The sequence below is a fragment of the Vicugna pacos genome, chromosome 26, assembly GCF_048564905.1.
Source record: "Vicugna pacos chromosome 26, VicPac4, whole genome shotgun sequence".
NCBI classification, from domain to species: Eukaryota; Metazoa; Chordata; class Mammalia; order Artiodactyla; family Camelidae; genus Vicugna; species Vicugna pacos.
The window spans coordinates 8869093-8891723 of NC_133012.1; the positions used below are offsets into that span (position 1 = coordinate 8869093).

The following is a 22631-nucleotide window of genomic DNA, read 5'->3' on the forward strand; positions in this document are numbered from 1 at the left end:
CCTGCTTTTTGACCTAAAATACAAAGAAAAATTTTAAATAACAATCACCCCAAACTGACTAGCTCTAAACTGCCTAGGAGAAAACTTACATTTTTTCTGTCTCTTGAGGTTGTAAATCTTATCATGTTTTTAAAATGTAAACACCCCATGAGTTAACCAAAACATTGCCTATAAGTACTAAAAAAAAGGAGGGTTGGGAGGTTTTTTAAAGTACAGATGCTCTGTAAAATTTCTCTTGCCAAAATTGATTTGTAAAAGATCTAAGGTGTTTTTGTTGTTGTTGTTACAAAACTACTAGAAATAATAAGGATGACAAAAAATAAGTGTATGTAAAAATTAGGAAGTGTGTTTCTGGTAAAAGAAGGTATGAGATACATTTTTGGAAAAGAAAAGAAAATTTTATTTTTTAAGATAAAAAAGATATATCTATTGAAAAAAAGATGCACAGACTATAAGTTGAGAATTATGTTTTATTCGAGGACATTATTGAGAACTATAGCTTAGAAACAACATCTCAGATAGCTCTAAGGAACTGTTCTAAAGAGGTAAGAGAGGAGCCAGCATATTCAGGAGTTTTTGCCAAAAAACAAAACAAAACAAAACAAAACAAAGCCCAAAAAGTAAACAAAAAAACCCTGGGTAGTCAAATACCAAAAGATTACTGCTAACCACAAAAACAGACATCTCAAGTTAGTGATTTTAGTGCTTTTCTATATATGGGAAGATGCAAGAGTCTGGGCTCATTGAAATTATTCCTTTGACAGGCACTTAACTATTTAGGGCCAGTCTCCTGTTTTTTCTCCATCCTGAAGTCCCCTCAGGGCACACCATCAGGGGTGGCTGTGGTGGCTGATGGCTTAATGGTGGGGAATATTTGTTGTTTACTGGAATGACAGGCAAAGTTTTTTTGTCCACAGATATAAAGGACTTTTTTTCAATTAAAAAAATTTTGTGCTAAAATAAAATTATTATTTCAATATTTTAAAAAGAAAATTAATTAGATATAAAAGTTACAAAAAGTTTATGGAAGTCACAGAGGGTTTATAAAATCACAAAAGTTTTGTAAAAATCAAAAGGTTTTTGGAAGAAAAAAATCTTTTAAACATTTTTTGTGTGATCAAGCTAAAATTAAAATACATTGTTTAAATTTAAGAAAATTTAATGTCCAAAGTACATGGTACAAAAGTAAAATTTGGCTTTCTGTTAAAAGGACAAATTTTTCTTAGATTATTAGTCTGCTCTTAACAAAAAATTGTGAACATAGGTTTTTCTTTACCTTTAATGAAGTCTGCCTAGGATACAAAGATTTTTGTCTTTAAAAATCTTTATCAGATATTTAACCATGGCTATTTTAAAGTCTCATCATTTATAGATAGTTATTATCTTGCTGTGATGCTTTTATAAAAGTGTTTCTTCAAAGGTGCTTTAACCTCAAAGAGATTTATTTTTTAAAAATGAAGCCCCAACAAGTACAGGTTTCTGATAACTAAGATTAATTTGCCTTCTCACGGGAAAGACAATAATAAACCTTTCAAATGCTTCCCCAAGGTTACCTTTGCAGCCCCACAACATGTCATGGGATGGTAACCTGAGACACCTGCCCCTGGTCTCCTCCTGCACATCAGTGAAAAGCCTGTTACCTTAATGATGTAAAGTTAACATGTGAAGACTTGCCTTTGCTACAGGACACTCTTCAGGCTTTGCTCAAATATCTGGAAAAAAGTGGGGGGCAGTGAACCCAGAGAAAATGAAAGGCCCAGATACCACACAAGGTTTTAAAAGTCACTTGGTCATATAAGATACAAGTTATCCCCAAAATTGTGTTTGATAAAATACAAGACTGTCCAACCCCTAAAAATGTAAAAGTGATACAAGCCTTTGGAGGGATTTGGGAGTTTTTGAAAACTTTTATTCCCCACCTGCCACAACACGTCCATCCCTATACTATTTGGTAAGGAAACCTGCATGGAGGTCAGAGCAGTAAGCCGCCTTTAAAAATTAAAAAAAAAAACTAGTAAAACAAATTAAAGCTCTGGACATCTCCCAAGCAGGACTACATTTGAGTTAGATGTGTCTGTGACTCCACCAGATCTGGGTAAGACACTGTGACAGAGACAACAAAAGAGGAAAATGCCCAGAAGATTTTGGTCCCAACTCTGAAAAGAAACAGAAACCCAACCCAAAATCCTATAACCAGTAAAAACATCCTTCACGAATGAAGGAAAAATCAAGACATACTCAGATGAAGGAAAACTATGAGAATCTGTCACTGGTAAATGCATCCTAAAAGAATGGATAAGGAAGGTATCAATAGAAATAATCAACAGTGGAACATCAGGAGGGAAGGAAGAACATGGTAAGAAAAACTGTGGATAAATACAATAGGTTTTGGTTCTCCTCTTGAGAGTTCTAATTATGTTTGACAGTTAAAGTGAAAGTTCTAACATTGTTTAATGTGGTTGTAAATTGTTTATAGAGGAAATACTTAAGACAATTATATTATAAAAGGTGAAGGGTAAAGGAATGTAAAGGAAAATCAAGTTTCTGTGTATTACACATTGCCTGTGTAATATATAATATCTAGAGAAACCACTAAAAAAGATATACAAAGAGATATATACTCAAAAATGCTACAGATAAATGCAAATGGAATTCTTAAAAAATATTCAAGCAACCCACAAGAAAGCAGGAGAAATAAAACAAAATCAGAGAGAACAAATAAGAAAACAAAACAAAAACAAAAGGTAGATTTAAGCCCTAACATATCAATAATTATATTAAATGTAATTCTCTGAAACACACCAATTAAAAGCAGAGATTGGCAAAGAGGATTTTAAAACATGAGCGAGGGCAGTCTACGAGAAATTCTCTTCAAATTTAGTAATATATGGTGATTAAATGTAAAAGGATGGAAAAATACATCATGCAATAGTTAATTAAAGAAAAACAGAAGGGGCATGTTAATATGAGATGAAATTGGTATCAGAGAAGAGAAAAACAACCAGAAATAGAGAAGGACATTATGTAATGGTAAAAGGGTTGATCCACCAAGAAGTCATAGCAAACCTAAACGTGTATGCACCAAACAAAAGGGCGCTAAACATACAAAGCAAAAACTGAAAGGAGAAATAAATCCACAATTATAGCTGGAGACTCTGCCCCCTCTCTTTCGACAATGGATAGAACAGCTAGACAGAAAAGTAGCAGGGATATAGAAGACCACAACAACAGCACAAATGAACAGGAGCTCACGAACATTTATAGGTGACTCTATTCAGCATAAATAGAACACATTTTTTTCAAGTGCCCACAGAACACGTACCAAGCTCGATCATATCCTGAGCCATAAAACAAACCTCAACAAATTTAAAAAGAATTGAAATCACACAGAGTATGTTATCTGACTATAATGGAATCAGACTAGAAATTAATAACTGGAACCATAACAGGAAATTTTCCAAACATTTGAAAACCAAGTAATACATTTCTCAATAATCAAAGAAGTCTCAAGGGAAATCAAAGTGTACGCTGAACTTAATGACAGTTAAACTACAACATATAAAAATTTGTGGGACACAGCTAGAGCAGTGCTGAGAGGAAAATTCATGGTATTAAAGGCATACAGTAGAAAAGAGGGAACGTCCCAGTAATTGAAGCTTCCAACTCAAGAACCAAGAGAAAGAAGAGCAAAATTCAACCCCAAGCAAGCAGCGGAAGGAATAAGAAAGATATGAGCACAAATCACTGAAGTAGAAAACAGGAAAACAACAGAGAAAATCAGGGAAACAAACTGCGGATGCTTTGAAAGTTCAACAAGATGGACAAACTTCCAGCAAAACTGACAAATTGTAAAAAGAGAGAAGACATGAGTTTCCAATATCAGGAATGAAACAGAGGATCTCACTAGAGATTTCAAGTGGATAGTAAGGGAATACTATCAACAACTTTACACACAAATTTGACAATTCTGGTGAAATGGAACAATTCCTCGGAAAATGCTAACTACCACAATTTCCTCAATATGAAACAGTAAAAATGAGCCATGGAAATGCCTGGGGAAAGACCATCCTGAGCATATAAATTAACAATTTCAAAGCCCCTGAGTTTCGGCATGCTTGGTGAGTCAGGGAGCAGCCAGGTGGGCAGTGTGGGTGGAAAGGAATGAGTAAGCTGAAGAGTATTGGGAAAGGAAGCTGGGGAAGGAGCCAAAAGCCAGATCACATAGGAACTTATATTATATTAGTTTATTATTATTTTTTAAAGTTTTATTATTAATTTTTAAAAAGTTTTTTAAATTAATTTTTAAATGGAGGTACCCAGGACCTCGTGCATGCTAAGCACACCGTCTACCACTGAGCTATACCCTCCCCACAATGGTTTTATTTTAAGTGGCTATTTTTGAATGGAATATTGGCATGATCCGATTTATGATTTGAAAGCATTAGTCCAGCTATCATGTGGAGGCGGGTGTGGAAGCAGGGAGCTGTTGGGGAGGTATGACAGGAGTCAAGAAGACACAATGTTGAGCATCTTTTCACATGTTGATTTGCCATCTGTATGTCTTCCTTGGAGATGTGTCTTTTGCCCATTTTTTAACTGGGTTGTTTGCTTCCTTATTGTTAAAACTCAACAATACAATACAAATACAAACACAGGAGTTCTTTGTGTATTTTGGATATCAGATATTTTCAGATTTTATGCAAATATTTTCCCCTACGCTGGGCTTGTATCATTCTGTTGACCTTTATTATCTTTTTAATGCCCATGGGGTCAGTAGTGACGGCCCCTCTTTTATTTCTGATACTAGTTATTTGTGTCTTCTTGCTTTTTTACTGGTCAACCTGGCTAAGGGTTTGTCAATTTTATTGATCTTTTCAAAGAATCAATTTTTGGCTTTATTGATTTTCTGTTAATTCCCTGCTTTCAATTTCATTGACTACTGCTCTAATTTTTATTATTTCTTCTCCTCTGCTTACTTTGGATTTAATTGGCTCCTCTTTCTCTAGTTTCCTATGGTGGAAGCCAAGAATATTAATTTTAGATGTCTCCTTTTCTAACATTCAATAATATAAGTCAATGCTATAATTTTCCACTGCATCCCACGAAATTTGATGTTATATTTTACTTTCATTTACATTAAAATATTTTGATTTCTCAAGAATATTATAGAATATTTTTGTTATTTAATTGATTTAATTGGTTTAATTCCACTGTGGTCTCAGACCATGTTTTGTATAATGTCTATTCTTTTAAATATGTTAAGGTGTGTTTTTGTGGCCCTGAACACTTGTGTTTCGATGTACGTATGTATGCATGTTTATTAGGGATATACCTGGCGGTAGAATTTGTGGATCACAAAGCAAGTACACATCTGGCTCTAGTAAATACAGATAGACAAGTTTTCCAAAGTGGCTGAAACAATCACACCCCCACCAACAGTGCACAAGACTTCCACCTGCACTACAGCTTTGCCTTTACTCTGTATTACCAGTTTTATACAGATGTGCAGTACATTATTGTGTGAATTTGCATTCTCCGGATGACTGAAGAAGTTAAGCACCTTTTCACGTGCTCATTGGCTATCCGGATTCCTCTTTGGTGAAGTGCTGTATGTCTTTGGTCCATTCCCTCCCCTTTTTATTGCATTGTGTTTTTCTTATTTCATTGTAGGAGTTCTTGCTCCATGCTGGATTATGAATTCTTTGTTAGATAAATCTATTGCTAATCTCCTACTCTCTGGATTTTTTTTTTATTCTCTTAATAGTGTCTTTTGATGAACAGAATTTCTGACTTCTAATGACATCCTGTTTGTCAGTCTTTCCCTTCCTTGTATTCGGTGTTTTCTAGAAGGTGACATCATTATCAACCTGCTTTCACGGAGAAGTTAATGGAGGTGCCTGGCCCTGGAGCCCCCGGGCCTGGAGGAGAGTGAGGCGGGCCTGGGCAGCAGTCACACCCGGGTTCCTGCAAGTGCGCCCAGCAGGTGCGTGACTCTGCGGTCAGTCCCTCAAATTTTGATTCCTAGTCCCGACCCTCCCACGGTCCTAAATGACCTCCCTCGGTTGGTTACTTGCTGTTCAGACTAGTGCAAAACAATTTTAAATGGAGTCTCTGAATTCGGAATTCAGTAACGTAAAGTCAGTCAATTTTCCTTCGCCAGTGAAATACAACTAAACCATCATCCTGCTCAGTGGCAAACACTGGTCCCTGATTCAAGGTACCCAGGCCTGTTTTGCTTAAAAGGGTCTCAATTTTCCTGAATACGTGACTTTGAACGTGCTCCAGTCTTAGTGTTTGGGAAGCAGAAAGCGTCCTGTGACTTACGTAAGAGGGTCTCGGGAGCCTCCCTGGAACTTTCCAGAGGGTTGCGCGCCCGCGGCGGGCGAGCGGAGGGCGAGCGGCCGTTTCCCCGGAGCCGCGGTCCCGCTGGCTTTTAAACCGGGCGTCCGCGAAAACCTGGAGCCAGGATCCCGGGCTTGGACGCGGGACGGCCATCCCCTTTCCCAAATCTCCTTCTCGAGTCTTCGCCGGAGCTCCGGCGGCGGCGCGAAGCGAAAGTGGGAAGCCGCGGGGCCGCCGCCCGCGGGGCCGGCCTCCTCCTCCGCGACGCGGTGAGTGGGGGCCCCTGGGCGTTTTGGACGCGAGGGCCCGCCCGGTGGGAGCGGGGTCTCGGTGCGGAGAGAGGGAAAGAGACTTCGCTGACGCCCGCCGGGCTCCCAGCGGAAGGAAGCCTCTTCTTTGTGCCCAGAAGGGAGTGCGTGTCAGAGGAAGACCGAGCGGTGCTGAGAAGGGACCCAAGTTGGTTTTGGGAGACCTCGGGCAGCGCTTCCCGGGGACGCCGCCGTCTGGGTGCCCAGGGGCACAGGTGGGAGGCAGGGGACGCGCAGGGGCCCCGGCGGGAGCCCGGGGGGCGCGCGGCGTCCCGCCGCCTCCGCCGGGCCTGGCGGGCTTCGCGCCCCTGCGCGCCCGCCGCGGGCTGCGCGGCCCCCGGCCCCGAGCCTGCCTCCGCCGCTGGGGCCCGGGAATGGCTTCCTTGCTCGCGGAGCGTCACTTGTTGCTCCAACTGTGTGCTGAAGTCGGAGCGACTCTGGCTGTCCAGCTGTCCAGCGAACTGTGTGTTGAACGGAGGTAAAAAGGGCCCGGGGAGAGCCCCCCGGCGCGGCGGACTTTCCTGATCGTATACAAACCATTTCTTAAGTGTTCTTGCATCCGATTAGCGCCCTCAGGATAGTACTCATTTTCTGTGAGATAGAGACATAACATTGGCGTGATTTTAAGACATGTTCTGAGGAGCTTTTAATGATCCTTTAATATATAACAAATGCCATGCAAAATGACGCTTTTCTTAACACTACAGCTCCAACAGACCAGCGGCCCTTCCCCCCCACGCCCCCAACCCCCCCCCCACGGCTCCCTGAGATTGTTGGGGGAGAGTATATTCATGTGTGTTGGATTGGTAATTTCATTTGAGGGCTGCGTGCAGTTTTGAGCGTGGCAAGTTGGTCTTCACGACCCCATTCTCCTTGTACATCGTTCTCTCATGATGAGACACTCCAGAAGCTCATGACCACTCGCGTGGGCTTGCCAGTGATGTCACACTACAACCAGGGCATTGTTTCTCCTGCCTGGTCCACGTGGTCTCACAAGGAGGACTCTTAATTGGGTCCTGGCTATCTGCAATGAATAAGCAAGCCACATATTTGCACAATCAAGTGGCAGGGCCACCAATCTAGCCTCAGTTTTGGAACTTTCTCCGTCTCCTGCCCAAAAGCTAAAGGCAGTGTCCAACAGAGGATCATTGAGGTCTGCCCCATTTTTGAAATTGCTGTCCTGAGTCTTTATTTGCTGGGCTTCCTGCTAGATGGCAGTGTGTAACAGGGAATTTAAATACACAATCTCAGCTGTTTCTCTTCCCGTGGCTCATCTTTTATTCTCCAATTAAAAAAGAAAAGTAGGAGGTTTTCAAGTTTTATCTTACAAACAACATTTTTGGAAAAAATTCAGACTAGGGCTAAATTTATGAGATAAAATGAACATAGTGTTTGGACAATGATGTTATTCATATGTGTGTAAGTACTGCTCAGTAGGCAGACATTTCCAACTCATATTTAAATGCTCTCTAAATTTGGAATGTAAAGAGTTGACTTCAGTAAGAAATCCAATACCTAATTCAATTATCAGCATTCTACAATAAACATTTGTAATAGTATTCTTGATCATGTGTTTAAAAAAAATTGGGGGGAGGGTATAGCTCAGTGGTAGAGTGCATGCTTATCATGCACGAAGTCCTGGGTTCATTTCTCCGGTATCCCTGTTAAATTTTTTTTTAGAACTGAGATTATCTTTATTTACAGTGTTTTCCAGATATTTGTTTATTTGAGAATAAGATTTGAGTTTTCAACAGTTAGTGTTGAATTACTCAAAAGGAGAATGAAAAGCAGTCAGTCCTAAACTTGTTTTATGGAAGTATTTCTTGTTTTATATTTACAGAAACCTTAGTTTGCGATAACAGATTGTTTTGATTACTGTCTCTTGATGACTTTTCTTCTTTGGAGACTTTGCTCCTATGCACTGTTCATGGGATCAGAGAGCTTAATTTTGGGATGAAACCTCAGAAGATGTTCTGGTCCAGCCCTTTGTCTTTAGGCATGTGAAGCATTAGGCAGATACTGTCAGTATTACTGAATCAGTTCCCCCACGCACGATTACATAAGCGGTCAAAGCAGTTGAGGGATTTGAATTCAGATCTTTTTGCCAGCAAGGAAGATTGTTACAGAGTAAACAGTAAGCCTTCTTGGAGAAAGAACAGTTACAGAGAACACCTCCCAAGGAAAAAGATGAGAGAGAATCTTGTTTTTGAGAAGCTGGTTCAGCTCTTAGTGTGATACAGAATCTTCACAGTCTTGGGCTCCCTCCTCCATTTAAAAAAACCCATTCTTTTTTTTAATGCTTCTATCTGGGGCTTTATAATCAGTCTTTTTCTGTAGTTGTTTGCTTGTCTGGGTATGTTTTTGTTTAGTTTCTACGTTAAATAGAGCCACTAAGTTAGACTGTATTACTCTTGTGTAATTTGAGTACTTCAGTATGTGCCTGGAATCTAAGAATTTAGGAACAGCACCAGCTTGAGTTCTGCAATAGAAAACGAAGGTGTTTGTGCTACAGCCTCTCTCCCCTCATTAGTCACCGCCATTAATCACCAGTCTTGGTTTACACGGCTGCCAGTGTCCCTTGCTCTCTTATTATTCTTTTTCTCTCCTGAAATGTGTGCTTGGTTGAAGAGGATGACCTTCCCAGATAGAAATCTGCAAGCCAGAGCACTCTTCACTTAAAAATAAATACTCAGCAAAATGTGAAGTCCATTAAAAAAGACAGAGAGACACATTAACACAAATAAACGTGAATAAAGAAAACTGGATGAGAGTGGAAACTGTGGAGCCATCACAACATGCTCATCAGGTGCCCAAGGGACAGTCAAAGGCACTAAGGATGTCTTCTGCAAATTAACAACATTGGTCGACTTTTCAGTGTTCGACAGTTGTTTTATATGCACCCAATAAAGCAGCTTTAGAGAGTTCCCTAAAATCCCCCAGCATTCTCTCTGCTGCTGTGATAGAAGCAAGCACAATGTGCGGCTCTAGGTCTCCTGACTTAGCACTGGGAAGGAGTAAGGCTTCCCAGAGCAGGTAGCCTCGAAAGCTCCGGGAGAATGTCTGGGAGAGTGAAAGAGTTATGGATATTGTAGGCAGGGACCAGAGCACAGAACAGGGAGCTGTATTCTAGGGACAGCCAGAACAAAGGCTATGTGGGCTGGAAGCCAGAGAAGTAGGGGGGGTCCAGAGAGTCTTGTTTTTCTAAGCTGATGAGTTTGATCTTTATCTTGAGCTCTTTGGGAAGCCGTTGACGGATTTTAATTGGAGGGGAGATATCCAGTCTACATTCCAGCAACATCTCTACAGCTGAGTGAAGGATGCCAATGGGTCAATCCGGTAGATAGCCCAGTTATCAGGTTTTGGGGGGTCACCAAGTAGGAATGGATGAGGAGTGTTGGTGAGGACAAATGAAGTTGAAGGAAGTTAAAAATTGCCTGGAGAGTTGTCCAAAGCCCTTAGACCTTCCCATCTGGCTGCCACATCATCTGTCTTTCCCAGGACTGCCCCATTTAAGGGATGCTCTGAGGATCCATACATTATGAAATGAAAACATCTTGGGAGTGCCAGCCTATTTGAGAAATTGCACTTTAACATGAACAATTTAAGTTTGGTGAGTAGACACATTCCTTCCAAAGTTTCTCCCTGGTATAACCTTAAACTCAGCTAAGACAGCCGCTTGTTAACCCCAGTGGCTCACCAGTGACTAGAGGAATGAGCAGAGGAGCCTTCCCGGAGCTCCCTGGCATGTGTCACCTGGGGTTGGTTTCTCATTTTACACTCGGAGGCACAGGGCAGGAATCATCTTCATCCCATTTCTGAGACCCAGCCCCTGTACCCCGGACTGGCCCCGTGTGACCGACTTTTGCAGCTGGCGTCCTCAGGCTGCTCCTTCGCTTGAAGATCCTCCGTCTCTCTTCTGTCCATTTTAATTCAAAGTAAAGTGGGGATCGATGAGCTTCTTCTGGAGTGAAAGTGGGGCAGGTTCTGATGGCACAGCACCTGCAGGAGCATGAGGTGGTCAGGCCCAGCTCCAGACCGCCTCTCTGGGCCGCAGACGGCCAGCCCCCAGCAGTGCACACAGCCCAGCAGTGCGTTTCAGGAGCTCAGTGCTTGGGTCAGGCGGTTTGGCTAGTGAGCCCATTTCAGATGTTGTCTACATGGTGGTCTGAACAGCCACACAGCTCCGCCGGGAAGGAGTGTTCTGGGGCCCTTTCTTAGAGGACTCTGAGATTCACCGTGGGGGCAATGCCGACACAGAAGGGAGCTTTCTCCTTGGAGTCCCATTGGAGTTCCATTGTCTTGAAGCTTGTGGGCCTTCACGGTGCTGTCAGCAAGCCATCTGTCCCATCAGTCGTGGGACTGCTGATCTGATGACAAACTCCTGGGTAATTAATTCCGTACATAGATTGATGTGGCCCACGGCCTGGTTGATGGCTGCATGCTATGAATCGTAATACCGTCTACACTAGTTGCATCCATTCTTTAGTGGTGGGTATTTAACCACAGCTCAGTCCTTGAGACCCTGCTGTGTACTTCTGGCTTGGGGAATATAACCTAAATTGAGATTCTTTGGATGGAAGGGAATTTGTAACCTGAAATTCTTCAATAATAATTCGTACAGCCATGTAAAGACTTAAAAAGACCCCAGGACAGGCCTGTGCCATGTGGTAGCTGTAAAACTATCCCAAACGGTGTCCCCACACTCTCTCTCCATCTTTTTTCCCTTGATTCCTGACTCTTTTGTACCCTTAACAAGACGTCACTGCTCCTTCTCTTTCTTTTCCACTGATTCTGGAGTCAGGTGACCTGATTTCTAGACCCACTTCAGCCTTTAAAAACTATGTTCTTGGGCAAAGCACTAAAACTCACCGAGAGTTGGTGTCCTTGTTTGTGGGAACTGAGAATAATAATAACCACCTTGCCTCTTTTACAAAATGGCTAATAAGATTGAATGGAGTGATAATATCGAAAACCCTTTTGAAAATGCGTAGGCTTTATACTCACTTAGAGTGGTAGTGTTATTTTATTACCCAATCTGGGTTACATTAATTCTAGTTATAACAAATTGCTTTTGCATGTAAAATGAAAAATTGATAATCCCTGTGTTATAAAAGGGAAAGAAATATAATGATAGTTAACGTTTATTCTCTCCTGTGAAGAAACTGAGGCTTTGAAGAATTTAGTACTTTGTCCACATTTACCTTACACATCAATGGCAGGGCCAGGATTGAGGCCCAAAGTGCTGGCTCCCCGTTTTATGTGGTTAATAGCTACTAGCATCTTCTGAGTGGAAGGAAAGGCCCTTTTCAGGTTCTCAGGGACTTTTGTTACTTTTTTCTCTGGGACACCATCTGACAGAGAGCTAGTCTACACAGGTTTTTTTTCTGTGATTTAGCTAGATAAGCTGTGAGTGTTAGTATTATTATCTGATGGCAATTTTACAGCCTTAGGGTTAAAAAATACAAAAAGAATGTGGGAACTTCAGAGTCTAACTAGTTTCTGGTTGCCGTACTTTTAAGTGTTATAATCTTGGGCAAGTTAATTTACTTCCTTCAAATTCATTTTTCTCACCCTTAGAAATGAAGCTAGAAGTTGCTACCTCATGGAGTTGTGGGGAGGACTGAATGAACTCACACGGTGCAAGGCCTGGTACAAGGAAGGGTCATAATAGGTCACTCAGCACGTATTAGTGAGCTCCTTTTCCTGGGCAAAGTGAGTATTTCTCCTTGTGAAGTGCCAGTTGGTCAGGCAGCATCATAATTTATTTGACTTCAACTCCTCTTGGCACTTAAAGCTATAATAAAAATTGTAATAAAATTTAAGAAGGAGGATAGCAAACATTTATTGGATATTTATCATGTGTCAGGCTCTGAAATAAGCGTTGTACCAATTTTATCTCATGTAATTCTCACAGTAACTCTCTGATTACGCACTATTATTATCTACATTTTGGGAATCGATTTATGGGAGAGGCTGAGGAGTTGAGATTTGAATCCCAGGGTGTTGAGCCTAGAGGCCATTCTCTTAGTCACTGTGGATTGCAGGACTTCTGTGGAGGAAAGAAGAAAAATGCACTTTGGGCTGTTTCTCAGTCCAAGAGTCATTTCGTTGCCAAGGGGAAAAAATATCCTGGACTTAAAAGTAAATCAAGACAGATGGCTGAGAGGGAAGCACACCTTTAAGACGAAGATTTTAACCAGAATTCTACATCATGTATATATTTCTCATTATATCCATATTTGAGAGGTGTACAGTCAGATCTTAGGGTCAGGTCCTCAGAGGGCTCCCTTCCTCTGGAATCTTTATCCTTACTCCACTCCGAACTCCACAGGGCCATTTGCTCAAGACATTTGACTTCATAGAACCCTGGGAATAAAAAGCATCCTAGTTCAGAATAGTTCACTTAAAAAACTTTTGGGAAAGATCACCCATTTGGGATAGATGAAAATCTTATTTAAGACATCCCGAGAATCATATTACCCACACCACCCACTGCGTTGGTACACTCACCATAAAAGATGAAACAAATAAACCGAATTCCTTCTGTTGTGGCTGAAGTTCTTTTCCTTGGGGAGAGCTGGGGTCAGTCGATCATTTTCCATTTCTGATCAATGCCTGAGACTTTTATTGATTTTCCCCTAATTTTTACAGGAATGGGTGGACAGTCCAGGCAATTTTCTGCTCCACTCCTCTGCTCCTTTGAAACCTGGATGGTAGGAAATGACTCCATGTCAGTGACCTTTGGGATTCAGGTCTGATGGCAGAGAAGATTAAGTGGGAGCAGAATTTTAGTCCTGGGACCTGACTGTTGATCGGTCACTCTCCTCTAGGGGACGGTATGACCTTGAGCAAGTGCTTTACCTATCTGGTCTTGTTTCCTGATCTAGGAGTGAAGCATTGGGTCTGAATGATCTCAAAGGTTCCTTTTAGTTTTGAAGTTTCAGATTTCTGCACGGTAACCTGTTAAGACTACATTTATGAAATCTGCGCTATGGCTGAACTATTATTCGTTTGTGACAGATTTCTATGGATGCCTTCTGGTTTAAAGAATCTCCAGCTGCTCTGATGATAGTTTAAGAAGACTGCATGCTGTATCCTTTCAGTGCCAAGCCAGGCCCACTCAGAACCTCGGATCTCAGCCCTTCATGGAGGCCGGGCCCCAGCAGGAACGGCGGTGGAGGAAATTGGCACCCAGATGGTTGCTCCATGTGAAGCTGTCGTGGGCTGCGGGCCGACTAAGGAACACCTGGTAACCAGGCGAGCCCTCTGTCAGTCACCCAGGGCCGGGCGGCATGGTGCGGGTTCAGAGGAGGAAGCTTCTGGCGTCTTGCCTGTGCATCACAGCTGCCATCTTTCTGCTGGTCACACTCCAGGTACCAGGAACTTGGGTCATATGGTGCCTTGCCAGCCTCCACCCCTCCTATCTAAGTACTTTACTCTTTTGCTTCATTCTCAGGATCAGGGTTTTCTGTCTAAGGCAGGGAAAATACTTTTTTTTTTCTTTAACAGATGAAACTGGGGTTTAGTGAATGTGTGTGTCAGGCAGAAACAAAATCAGTGAGTTAGGGGATCAGTTTCTGAGCCTTGCCAGGGTCCTGGTTTTAAAAGGACAGAAGGTAGAACTCTGTCTTGCTGGTTCAAAGTTGAATGGTGTCCTCAAAGTCACAATCCCTCCTGGAAGACGGCATTCTCGGAGAACCAGTGACTGTTCTGAGGACAGGCTGGTCCGTTCTGCAGAATACAAACTTCGGCGTTAAGAAATCTGTCTGTGTTAGGGTGAGTGAACTGAAAGGTTTCTTCACTTCTCCTATTCATGTCATTTAGTGGGTTATTCTGAACTTCATTTGCTGATTTCAAACTGAAATAAAGATAAAAATCCAGTGAGAGTTATGGACCCTCCCCAGGGAGGTACAGACTCTGTCCCATGGGTGGGCAGGGGCCCTTTACTGACCCACAGGCAGCAAACCCATAAAGAAGGCAACCCCCTTGGCTGCTGAGAGTGGGGCCTGAGGGCCACACAGGTATGTGCGTCCTCTGTTGACTGGTAGACCAGTTAATACATGAAAATAGGCTTTCTTTTAATTGCTTTATTTGTTGCATAGTCTGACTACTAACGTTTTGTTATGTATGAAACATCAGCCCTGGGGGAGGGTATAGCGCAAGTGGTAGAGCACATGCTTAGCATGCACAAGGTCCTGGGTTCAATCCCCCGGAATCCCTATAAAAAAATAAATAGTAAACCTAATTACCTACTCCCCCCCTCAAAAGAAACAGACCAGCCCCTACCTTTACACTACTCTAACATACTTTTATAATGCTGTATCAACATCAGACCTGAAAGTTTGATGAAAATAAGCATTTTGGGAGAGCAAGTGCCCCTTCCACTCTGCCCACCCTGCCCTCCAGATGATGTTACTGGCAGCCCAGTTCTCCAGGACCCAGACTGTCCTGAAATAAATAAAAATACATGTTTTTCTGGGGGGAGGATATAGCTCAACTGGTAAAGTGCATGCTTAGCATGCACAAGGTCCTAGGTTCAATTCCCAAAACTCCCTCTAAAAATAAATAAATAGACCTAATTACCTCACCCCCAAATAAATAAAATTAAAACAAAAATACATGTTTTTAAGTGGGAGGGAGCCCAGTACTCATGGTCTACTTCACTATCTCCATGCCTAGGGGATATTATTATAAGTAGAAGACGCATGTCATGACCCCTTTAATTGTACTGAAAAGAAACCAGTTGGTAGTTTAGAACTCGTTTTCCTTAGAGTGTAACCTCCAGCAATTGCCAGGTAATACAGGTTTCTTTAAGGGACAGAACCACTTCTGGATTCTGTATATGCCTATGGGATGGAGGAGAGATGTGTTTGTTATGCATTTAGTAGAATAAAACATCCTTGTTGATAGATGTTTTGGAGGCTGTGTCCCTAACCTTAGTCCCAGGGAACTGTGATGTTATTTGGCAAAAGGGATTTGGTGGATGGGATTACAGTGACACCCCTTGAGATGAGACAATTACCCTGAATTATCTGTGCCGGGTCAGTGTAATCACCTGAGTCCTTAAAAGTAGGACTCTTTACTGGCCGTGGTCAGAGAGAGCTGTGGTGACAGAAGAAAGATCAGAGAGATGCAGCACTGCTGGCTATGAAGGTGCAGGTTGAGGGTCACGAGCCAAGAATGTGTTTGGCCCTAAGAGAAAAGCTCAAAAATGAACCCCCCATCAGTTTCCTGAAAGGAACTTAGCCCTGCCGACATCCTGTCGTTAGCCCAGGGAGACCCATTTCAGACTTCTGGCCTCCCAGAATTGTAAGATAATAAATTTGTATCATTTTGAGTTGCTGAGTTTGTGATGATTTGTTAGGGCAGCGACAGAAAACTAGGAAGCGGCTAAAGGAGTGGGAGGCGTGCAGAAGGAAATTAATCAGTCTGACCCTGGTAATAATTGTCGTCTCTTTTAGGTAGTGGTTGAGCTGGGAAAATTTGAAGGGAAGAAGTTTAAAAATTCTAATTTGAAAGATGGACAGGCAAAAATGGAGGGCGAGCATGCACAGCTCCAGCCATTCTTTGAGAAAGAAGGACTGACCCCGAGTAGGCAAAAAACACTGACGACTGAGCGCTACCCCGTGATGCTCTGGTGGTCCCCGCTGACCGGGGACACCAGGAGGCTTGGCCAGTGCGGGGCAGACACTTGCTTCTTCACCATCAACAGGACCTACCTCCATCATCACATGACCAGAGCCGTCCTCTTCTATGGTAAGCTGCGCTTTTGCTTTTTGCCCCTTGTTTGCGGACATCCTGCTTCAAAGCTGATTCACTGCTCTCCCGCCAAGGAGCGGGTGGTGGGGCTGCCCTCGAAAGCAGGGCTCTTTGCCTGAACCATATTTGCATCTACACTGTGACTGTAATGAAACCTGGATATTTGGGTTTTCGAATCGCTTGCGGTGCATTGTTTTTAACCAACTGAATTAGAAGTTCAGTTCATTAATGAGGTCTGTTGAGAAAAATAGAGTGAAGACAGTACACTTTTCGGGCTGCAGCTTTCCAATTCTAACTAAGTAGGTCACATAAGCTGCAGATGGGACTCTGGTGCAGCAGGGTTGACAAAGAAAAGACAGGAAAATGATTCGGGTATCCAGAGCTGACCTAATTAACGAAACTGGAACCTCGAAGGATTATGCAACCGTGAAGCTTTTGTGGACCAGAATATTTTTGACCTTGCTGCCTTTGTAGCTTACTTTTTCTTCTTTTTAGAGACGATTCACTTACTTAATGTAAACACATTTCTGGAGGTAATAATTCAAGACTTTCACCGAGAAATACAGTGAATCCTCTGTCTGGTTTGAGTCGTTTGAGATCACCAGTTCTCTGACACGAAAATTAAGCAGTCACAAGTGAATACATTATTTTTTAAAAACAAAAGTCCATAGAGTTACAGAATTTATTCTTAGAAACCATCACCATAGTGATTTCAAAACACAACTCTGCGTTTTTAAGCAGCTCTCTTGAAGCTTGTCTGTCGTGATGGAGGGGTTGGAGTACCGTGGGGACAGTGAGGGTCGTTCGAGTGAGGAACTGCTTGTGTTTTAGGTGAGTTTCTACATAGAAGTTTTAGTAACTATAGCTACATGGACAGAAAGAGGAAAGTCAGCTACTGAAATGTCTTCCCTGGGAATGTGGATGTTAGCACACCTTGATGAAGGCTGGGGGTCGTGAATAGGAAGACCATGAGGTTGGTCTTCCTCACAGGACGAGTACAGCTCAGCTCTGAGACTGGATCCTGAGTGACTGGCATGGGGCCTGGTACCTGCGCCCCCAGGTGCCGGCTCCTTGTCCCCCTCCACAGATTCCAAAGCACTTTCTTGAATGTGATCTCATTTGCTTTTCAAAACTGCCTTGTGGGTGGGAGTTATATCTGTTTTATTTTATTTTTAATTTTTTCCCCCATTTTTCAGTTCTTTAGGTAGAATTGTCACAATTTGCACATATACAATATATTGCATGTAAATACATATACACAATATGCTGCACATATTTTAAAATTTGCACATAAGTACTGTTCATTGTGTCTAAGAACGTTTAGAGCTTTAGCTTTGTAAACTTACATAGTTATCAAAGGAATAAAGCCAACCACAAAATAAGAATTAATTCAAAAAGATACATACAGCTCGCTATTAACAGCAACATTATTTATAATTGCCAAGATATGGAAGCATCCTAAGTGCACATCAATAGACAGATGGATAAAGAAGATGCAGCAGATACATAATGGAATACAGGAGTTATGTCTATTTTAATGAAGAGGAAACTAAAGCACAGAGTTAAAAGGCTTGTCCTAGGTCACTTACGTGGGTGGTAGGAGCCAGGACTTTCTCCTAGTGAAAGGTGTGGGACAGAATGGTCTGAGTTACATTTCCAACTTTGGAGAAGACATAAAGGAATAATCAGAGGTAGGTCCTATTATTCAGGAAGACGTCTTGAAGGATGTGAGTTAGGAAGGTTTTAGAAGAGACGTGGTGGATACAAGGAGAGAGTGTGGAGGGCTCAGATACAGAAGAATCATGAGTAGAGCAACAAGCATCAGCATTCTGGTAAGCTCTGGGGCCCAATATGTTAATGAAAAGGTTTTAAAAATGTCTCCTAAGTTGCAGGGTCCCTACAGGCACCTGCTGTGGATTGCCAGGTCTCAGAGAGTTGTTGTGGGATGGGTTTAGAATGTATGGTGCAAACACAGCAGACATTGGGGATTTCTCAGTGTCCTCGTGTACCTGCGTATAATGGGACAGGGCTCCCAAGGTGGGTCCTCTCTGGGAGCCTCATGCCTCAGTGTCTCCTCACTTTTTCCAGTTCACCAAGCAAGCATCGGCCAGACCTTAAAGAACCGCATGGTGTTGATCTAAATAGGAGATTCATGCTTATACCCCAAAGCTGATTTATTAGAGTGTTTTCTTCACAGTAACGGGAGTACTGCTGTTCATTATTCAAGGTGCCTCCTCCCAGTGGTCAAGTTAGCCAGAAAATGGAATGAGAATCATAAGGCTGCTTGGTGAGCTTGGAACTAGAGTTAGCATTTTGCTGGTCTTGAGGACTAGATCATGCAGAAAGGACATCGCCTGCTTGGCCTCCTCTGTCCCTAGCAGACTGTTGGTAGTTGTGGTCACTGTCATTATGGGTCCCCACTCTGTGCCGGCCACCAAGGATCCACTTTCCACATGTTCTCTTATTTAAAGTCACACCACGCTGTGTGTCACCCTTGGTGTCATGACCATGTTAGAGATGAGAGAACGGGCTCAGAGAATGGAGCTGACTTGCCCAAGGTCACATAGATGGTGGGTGCCTGGTCACGTACCCAGACGGAACCTCTGATTCTACACTTGTGCCCTGCTTACTGATGTTCCACCACACTGTCTGCACCGGGGGCCAGAGCCAGCGTCTTTCTCCTTTAGAAATGCTGGATGAACAGTGAATCCTGTTACCACCATCTCGCCATCTCCCAGGTTTCACGCAAGCACTGACGCTTTTGTTTACTCATTTCCTTTTAGACACTTCATTCATTCATTCATTCATTCATTCATTCATTCATTCATGGCCTGTGTGGTGAGCAAGCATGATGTCCGGAACGAGATGAACACACATTCTTCCTTTATGCTTCTTCCTGTGCCTTGAAGACCTCGTTCAGGGGGTTAGTCTTCCCCTGACTGACTGACTAGCTGAAGAGCCCCAGCCTTTGTGCTCACTGTCAGGGAATGCACAGTAGTTTTCAGAATTATTCGGTCAGGCCTGGGCGTTCTCTTCCCCGTGTTTCTGGCTTAGCCTCCCCCACCCTTCCTGACCCTCTCTGGTCTTTGAGGGCATGTAGGAATATAAAAAAAAGGAGGAACAGAAGCGGCTGAAAATCTGCACGCCCGTCTCGGGTCAGGCTCCAGAGTCTGAAAGGAAGCGCAAAAGTGATGAGTGCCAAGAGTCGGGCGCCCTCCTGCTGGCTGGCATCAGGAGGCAGGGACAGACTGCACTCCCGTAGCTTCAGCAGTTTGGGCCAGTGGCTCCGCTGGCGCCCATCCAGTCCTTGGCAGATTCTCTGACACCCGCTGAGACCGCCGAGACCACCCGGCAGCTCATTCTTCAGAGCAGACAGCCACACTTCGCATAGGCACCCAAAATAATACCAGGCAGCTTTAATGGATGCCTTCTCTTTGCTTTTAAAAATTAAACAAAACAAAAGCAACTGCAGCTGAAGGGTAAGTACAGCAAAAGATTTCAAAAGTTTTCAAAGAGTTGACATTCACAGCTTGATCCACCGCATCTAGATAAGTTCCAGGGCACAGACGGGAGTGTCCTGCCCTTCGAGAGGTGGGGGTTCGGTGGGGCAGTCACCTGCGTGTTGCACAGGAATGGCCAGCGTCTTTCTGTCTGTCTGTCAGCTAGCTTTGTGTTATATTGCTGCATAGGCTGGAAATCTCCTGAAATATTAAACACTATTAGTGAAAAAAAAATGACCTCTCTGGAGGAAGGAAGTAAACTCCTGGCGCTGAATAACAGAACTGAAGACAAAGCGGAGTGTTTCAGGGAACAATGGTTACCCGGCAGAAGTTAGCTATTGAGAAGGATTAAGAGTAGAACACTGGACCAACTTTACGCTTTGAGTCTGTGTGAAATAGACCATAATACTGCATTTTTTTGAGGAATTCAGTGCTGTGTATGGTATTTGTGATTTGGGAGCATTTGAGAATGTCTCAGGATGTATCCCTCGCCGATATCGGGGCCTGTACCTTATTCATCTGTGCAGCTGGCATCTAAGAAACATTTACTCTGTGTGCAGCCATGTGCTGGGTGCAGGGTTACAGTGGTTCTGGGACCTGGTTCTGTAAGCTGGTCTACAACGTGCTCTGCCCTCAAGGAGCTCGTGAAATGGGTAGATAGGACGCTCCCAGGCAGGGTGGTCAGGGAGGCCTCTCTGAGGACAAAGCATTTGAGACTGAGGCTTGAAAGATGGGAGGAAGGTGGAGGGAGTTCACTTCAGGCCCAGGGAACAGCTGGCACAAGGGAGAGCGGGAAGGAGTTTGATGTGATGGAGGGTCAAGGAGAAGGCCGCTGGGCTAGGTGCCCCGTGGGTGCAGAGGAAGACAGTACAAGATGAGATCTGGATGGGAGATGGGGGCCGGGTGATAAAAAGCTCCCTAAGACAGGTGAGCGGATTGGGTATGTTTGAAGGGCAATGGGGAAAGAAGAGGTTTTTTTTTTTTAAAGTTATCTTTTTATTGGCTCCAATTTCTCTCTTTCCATACTTTTAAAAAATTTATGTATTTATTTTGTGGGGGAGGAGACAATTAGGTTTATCTAGTTGGTTATTTAATGGAGGGACTGGGGATCGAACCCAGGACCTTGTGTATATTAGGCATGTACCCTGCCACTGATCTATATGCCTCCTCTGCTTAGAGCAGAAGGTTTTAAGCAGGGTGCTGTGCTCTGATACTTGTTTTGTTCTGTCCTGATTTATGCTTTAAAAAGATCCCTCTGGCTTCTCCTTGGAGAATGGATTAGAATGTGAAAGAAAAAGCAAGACACTGTTTCTGTTAAACACGGGAAGCGATGTTGCTCCGGATGAAGGTGGGAGCAGTGGAGAAAGAAATGGGTAGATTCGAGTTGGGATTTCAAGGTAGAATTGATGTCCTGGTGTCTTAGTGGGATCTGTTTTCTTTATGCAGGTGTCCAAGGAGAAGCATTCACTGTGCTTATTGACTTAACTCCTTGGCCTCACAGACACTTAGTTCAAACTCACGTTACCAACTTACCACAACTGTGGTGCATGAAAAAACACAAATGCAGGTGTTCCTTTCCTTCTTGATGGGTGAAAAAAAAGTCCATAAATGACTGATCACTAAATATTTTGCTCCCATAGGCATGTAAATATTTAATCCTTAAGGTTATTGATATCTGCGTATTTTACTGTCCTGAGTACAGACGTCTCAATTTGACATCCAGATGACTGGTGACTGTATTTCAGTTCACGTGAGGAGCAGTAATTAAAATCTAAGTGTGCAGGGGTAGTGATCTGACTCACTGCCAAAACTTTAACATCTACAAATGTGAATGCAAATTAATCAGACTCATTCATCTACTGGTGAAGCCATTGGCATTTAATCTGTAAGTCTAGGAGAAAAACATGCAGTATCATTTATATGGGTTACACCCTGTCCCGCCCCTTCTAAGAATCCTGAGTCACCAGGAAAAATTAAAAGGAAAACACAGCATTTTGTTTCCCATCCCATAATGAGGTCCAGGATCTGTGTTCTTTACGAAGCTTCCCGGGAAGCCGTGATGGGGCCAGTCTGGGGGAGAGGAGTACCGGGGACAGCGCTCAGATGATCTCTCCGGTGGCTTCCACCACTAACATTTTATGACTTAATGTGAAATCTCTAAGTTCCATCGTGGGAATCTGTAGATGTGTCTTTGCTTTTGTATCCTGTTGTCACTGATGTACACCTATGATTTATTCGATACTTAGTCTTTGGTAACAGAATATCCAATTATGACATTATGCCTCTGGGAAAATAAAAGCCCCTTTAAAGACATCTGCCTTGTGACAATGTTTCCAAGAATGTTTTATGTTGAGACTGGAAAACTGTAAGTGAAAATGTAGATTTTGATGATTCCTTCAAAGGAATTGTGCAAGTAGGGTGTTCTTTTAGCCACATGGGCACAATTTAGTCTTTTGGGGGTACTTAGTTATTGGACCAGGTGATGCCTGAAGGTATCAGGACCAGGGACCTCTGTTAGACTGTTAAGATTTTCATTATTTAGCTGATGCTGAGCAAAAGCATGGCGCCAGGAGGGACGAGATGGAAGTTTTTCTCTATTGTCTCCACCCAGCAGCACATCGACCTAGAATGCACATCCTCGGGGGACGTGGGAGAAGGAGTCTGCCTGTTGCTGTAAAACGATTGAGTGAGGCTGGCAGGGGAAGGGGGGAGCAGGGGTTCA

The 22631-nt window shown here is 43.0% G+C and overlaps 1 protein-coding gene across 30 annotated transcripts in view; it reads left to right on the top strand.

Moving 5' to 3' along the window:
- Positions 1-5853: 5853 nt before the first annotated feature.
- The window catches only part of FUT10 (fucosyltransferase 10), a 54332-nt gene continuing 37554 nt past the window's right edge, over positions 5854-22631 (top strand). For 17 of the 30 annotated variants that reach the window (XR_012064414.1, XR_012064415.1, XR_012064410.1 and 14 more), the window contains exons 1-3: positions 6527-6611; positions 13671-14023; positions 16112-16406. Coding sequence is in view for 14 of the 30 variants with exons in the window: in XM_031691505.2 (XP_031547365.1) it covers positions 13943-14023; positions 16112-16406 (376 nt within the window). In the remaining 16 variants the exon portion in view is untranslated. The other 13 variants (XM_072950306.1, XM_072950302.1, XM_031691506.2 and 10 more) reach the window with 13 other exon arrangements.